This window comes from Centruroides sculpturatus, unplaced genomic scaffold (assembly GCF_000671375.1).
Source record: "Centruroides sculpturatus isolate CEXI.00-Female unplaced genomic scaffold, Cexi_2.0 scaffold5, whole genome shotgun sequence".
NCBI lineage: Eukaryota > Metazoa > Arthropoda > Arachnida > Scorpiones > Buthidae > Centruroides > Centruroides sculpturatus.
In genome coordinates, this window is record NW_019384397.1 from 550915 (window position 1) to 556426 (window position 5512).

Below are 5512 nucleotides of genomic sequence, written 5' to 3' on the forward strand. Positions count from 1 at the left end.
GTTTTTTTCATATGAATATAATGATAATTTGATTTTTGGTGAATTTTTAAAATAATATCGCCTGACTGACCTATATTGCCTTCGGACAGTTTACAAAATTCACGTAAACAAGATGGTAGTGGTAAAGGATTCATATCACAGATTAATTATATCCCCAATTTTGTCCAAGTTTTAATTTTAAATTTCAGATTTATTTATTAGATAAACAATACAGAATCTGCTGAAAATCATATTTATATACTAAAAGGAATTGATTGAACAGGCTATCATTATGCAGGTATGATAATGTGTGAACATACTTTGTGACGTAGCTCTGGCTACAGTGAAATATTTTTAAAATATTAGAATATTCACAAAAATAAATGGAAATAAGTTTTCTATTAAGAATATTGTATTTAGTAAGATTTTCAAAAAGTAACATGTAAAAATTATAAACTGAATCTTAAATAAAAAAATAAAAACCTGAATCTTAAATAAATGAAAAAAATAAAAACCTAAATCTTAAATAAATGTATTTCTCAAATTCTGAAAATAATTGAGAGAGAGAGAGAGATGCAAATAACATTTATGAACATATTTTAGAGATTTTATTCAATATGAATGCAATTGCAATTCAAAATTCTAATAATACTAACATCAAATGAATTGTCTAGTCATATTCTGATCAAGCCAAATATTTAATGGGTGTTGGCTAGTATATCTAATAGAAAAAAATATTTTTTCGCCTAAATTGTATTTTGACAAAATATAACGGTCATTATGAATTTTACAAATACAGTAGAGAGTCGTTTATCCAAATCAATTGGGGACTGGGAATGTTCAGATAACTTATTTTTTGAATAACCAATTATGTACGAAAAAATAAAATAATTAACCTATCCCATGTTGAAATTTTTCTCCATTGCATGTCACATCGTGTTGATTTTCGTTGATGTTAAGCCTAACATAATTTTAAAATTATAATTGTGGCTATTGTATCATTAAAAATTATTTATTTATTTTGTACAAACAAAATAAATATAATGAAAAATAAAAAAATAAATAAATTATATTTTGGAAGTTAATCTAGTATCAAAAATTTTCAATTCAGCACAACACAGTCCGACTGGAATGCTTTCGGTTAACTGACATTTCAGTTGATCAGCTTTCAGATAAACGATGCTCTACTGTATAACAAATGTAAGATCATCTAAAGTATCTAAGAAACCCATTAGTGAAAAAAAAATTGTCAAAACAAATAAATAATATAAGAAATCTCAATCTCAAAATCAGAATAAAATGAAAAAATCCAAGTTCAAAATTCAACATTCTCAATTTAAATCAAAAAAATTTTCTATAAAATTCACATTATTTAGTATAATCAACTGCACAATGTTCTATTATGTATCAAAGGATGAACTTTGACAGCTTGTAGTGCAGAAAGTATTTTATTATTTCAATATTTTGGATTTTTCTGATAATGTATTCAACATCTCCTTTCTACTGTATCATTTCATGTCAGTGAATGTATGAATAAGTTCATATGCCAATGTAGCTTCATGCATGCATACATACATAAATAATGAATTGTAAGTAAAATGGCTGTAAAATATATATAATTTTTACAAATTTTCCAATCAAGATCACATTTTCATGTATATAATGTTATAATGACTGCATAAAATGTTGTTTTAGTTAGTGTTCCTTTTGTACTCCATAAACAGATCATCATATATAAAACTTACCCTGAATGCTTATCAGTTTATTACTGCATTGTGTAATTGTATTATTATTATTATACTCCTAAAATTTACATTCAAATAAAATGTAAATTTTACCTGAAGAAATCCTCTAACTTGGCTGACAACGTTCCTAAATACATATTCATCTTTGTCTGTTTCAAACCATCCTAGTTTTGTTATTCTAGAAAACAGTTGCACCAAAGCTTGAGTGACAAAATTTACCAATTTTGGCCTGGTTGCAAGATAATTTAGCACATAATTTCCTTTAAAAGTTGAAATTAATTAATTAAAAAATTAAATAAAATAATAACTTCATTTTAATCATTACATTTTTTTAATATTCTGTACTTACTAATATCAATCCTCTGTTGTAATGTCAAAGTACTAGGATTCCTTGATACTAATTTGGTTAAAGTTGTTGCTGCCAAAAGCTGAGCATAGGAAAACTACAGAAATAATTTATGCAATAACATCAATTGAACAATATAAAATAAAGACAAATTAAAAGCAATATAAATTTAATTCAATTTGTATAGTATATTTGCTGATATCTGTTACAGAATTTTGCTATATTTTAAGAAAGGTTTATAATATACAATATATACAAACAACACAATTCCTGAAAAGTTTCAAAAAAGTTAATTGATAGGTTATTTTTAGTTAATAAAATATAAATAATAATTCATGTTTTTTTTTGTTTCTAAACATATTGACTATTACTTGTTAAACAAAATTAAAATAATTGTCATATAATGATTATATGTGTATCTCAAGTTTAAAAAAAAATAAATAATATACAATATTGATAATACAGTAATATGAATCCATAGTCATTCAAACAGGTATTACCATTCTCCTAACTAAAATAATGTCAACTGTACACTTGCAGTTCATGTGTAAAATAAACATAAGTCATGTGTTGTTAGTATTGCTGGTCATAGAAAGAATGAATGTTTGACTTAACAGCAATTCTAATCTCTATTTGCTACTGTAAAGTACATTACAACAGTAAAAAATGGTCTCAAAGAAAATATCCTTATTATCATACCCCCATTAATCTGAACTTTTCATTCAATACTGGTTTCAATTAGTTTCAGATTAGTGCAATTACTGTATTGTAATTATGAGACACTGGAATGAAAATTACTACTAGTTAACTGGTTGTATGTATAAACAAACACACTATCACACCAAAAATCAGCAAAAACCTCTAACAAATCTAATAAAAACATTTTCTTACAATTTCAAAATGGACATCTTCAGGTTATATATGGAATGAAGAATGGAACACTCATTTTAAAAAACAGAAAAAAAATGACTATTTTCAAAACATACTATAAAGTAAAACTTTCAGATCCTGGAACAATCTCACAATCCTTTTGCTTACAAGAAGCCCACTTTTAGATCTCTAATTAGAAGAGCTTTCACATATTGTTCTACACAAGATANCTAACTAAAATAATGTCAACTGTACACTTGCAGTTCATGTGTAAAATAAACATAAGTCATGTGTTGTTAGTATTGCTGGTCATAGAAAGAATGAATGTTTGACTTAACAGCAATTCTAATCTCTATTTGCTACTGTAAAGTACATTACAACAGTAAAAAATGGTCTCAAAGAAAATATCCTTATTATCATACCCCCATTAATCTGAACTTTTCATTCAATACTGGTTTCAATTAGTTTCAGATTAGTGCAATTACTGTATTGTAATTATGAGACACTGGAATGAAAATTACTACTAGTTAACTGGTTGTATGTATAAACAAACACACTATCACACCAAAAATCAGCAAAAACCTCTAACAAATCTAATAAAAACATTTTCTTACAATTTCAAAATGGACATCTTCAGGTTATATATGGAATGAAGAATGGAACACTCATTTTAAAAAACAGAAAAAAATGACTATTTTCAAAACATACTATAAAGTAAAACTTTCAGATCCTGGAACAATCTCACAATCCTTTTGCTTACAAGAAGCCCACTTTTAGATCTCTAATTAGAAGAGCTTTCACATATTGTTCTACACAAGATAGGGAAGAGTTATGTTACACTGCAGTGTTAGCCAATCAACATGGCTACTTTATGGTCCTAATTAGGGCATTTATACAACAACAACAACCAGACATCAGATACAGCATCACAATGGGGACTATGTGGACATTACCTACAATAAGACTCTAGCCAACATCTTCAGAGGAGACTAAATGGTCTGCTAAACTCAAGATAGCATATAAGAGAAGCCCTAGGGTTTTTCAGTCATCAGGAATTCAAAGACTCAACTGAGAGTGGCTACTTACCAGGTATCTATACCAACTCCTTACAAGACCACAGAGTAAACCTTTTCTGCAAATACATTAGTGCTACAGCTAAATGCCTGTCTATGAAGATACATGAGTATAGTGCAAGAAGGGACTTTCAAACAAAGTGATGGCTACCTCTGCAAGAGAAGATGATGTTCAAGTTAAGTTTAATGGAGTGCATGCCTTTTACATCATTCTGCCAACCCACCCTGTCTCAAATACCTTGAACACAGAAATTTACAATACCTTTAAGAAATGTGTATCAATTATGAACAGGCAGATTCTCTTTCTTCAGCTTGGAGAGCATTCTATGAGATCTCACAGTTCTCCATAATAATAAATTTCATTTTTGTAAATTATTATATGTCGTAATTTTTAATCATTATATTTTGTAAATAACTTATTCCATTTTTTTTGCAGTTGCTGTACTGGGCTTGTGGTTACTGGAAGTTTTGTTTTATAGTATGTTCTACTTTTTAAAATGAGTGTTCCATTCTGCATATATATGTAACCTGAAGATATATGTAACCCGAAGTTGTCTGTTGAAAAGAAAAGATAACATTTATTTTTATTAAATTTGTTAGAGATTTTTCTAGTTCTTGGTGTAATAGAGTGTTTGTGCATTGAAATAAAATTTCCTAATCTACCAATTTTAAATTATTTTAATTTATTTATTCTTATAATTACATAATTGTTAAAAATTATTTCTTTATTTTGTACAAACAAAATAAATATATTGAAAAATATAAAAACAAAAAAAATTATACTTTAGAAGTTAATTTAGTATCAAAAACGTTCGATTCAGCACGACACAGTGTATCTNGTATTTAAACAAGGCTTAATTTTCTAATTATGAGTGGTTGTTTGTTTTGTGAGCAATAAAATAATTTTTAATGATACAATAGCAACAATTATTATTTAAAAAAAAAATTTGATAGGCTTAACATGGAGGAAAATTCAACGTAAAGTAGGTTAATAGCGATATACTAATATACTAATTACATGGAATATAATAATATACTACACTAATAATGGATTTTTTCATACTTTTCGATTATCCAACTTTTCAATTATCTAACCAACCCCAGTCCCCAATTGAGTCGGATAATCGATGCTCTACTGTACAGTCGACCCCCCTATAACGTGCGTTCCTATAACGACAATTCCTATAACGAAGCGAAAAAATTGTAGCAACATTCGTATAAAATACCTCCTATAACATCGTTTCGCGACAAGATTGATAGAATCTGGACCAATAGTGGATGAGCAGCCGAACTACTTTCCTCCGACCCTGCGCCACGCTACGGAGCGGCTAAATTGAGTTTGCTATCGTCTGTTTAGTATTATATATAAATTATATATAAATTAGGTACTGTACATATAATTATATATTAATTATATATAAATTAGCTACTGTATATATAATTATATATTAACTTAATTTATTGTAAGTTTATTATAATTATATATATGCTTTCTGCCG

The 5512-nt window shown here is 27.5% G+C and overlaps 1 protein-coding gene across 1 annotated transcript in view; it reads right to left on the reverse strand.

Annotated features, from left to right (window-relative positions):
- The window catches only part of LOC111618446 (exportin-7-like), a 124517-nt gene that overhangs the window by 80823 nt on the left and 38182 nt on the right, over positions 1-5512 (reverse strand). Inside the window, exons 3-4 of the mRNA XM_023359991.1 lie at positions 2074-2167; positions 1818-1984 (exon numbers count right to left, since the gene is read on the reverse strand). Of these exons, the coding sequence (XP_023215759.1) occupies positions 1818-1984; positions 2074-2167 (261 nt within the window). The remainder of the gene's footprint in view (positions 1-1817; positions 1985-2073; positions 2168-5512) is intronic.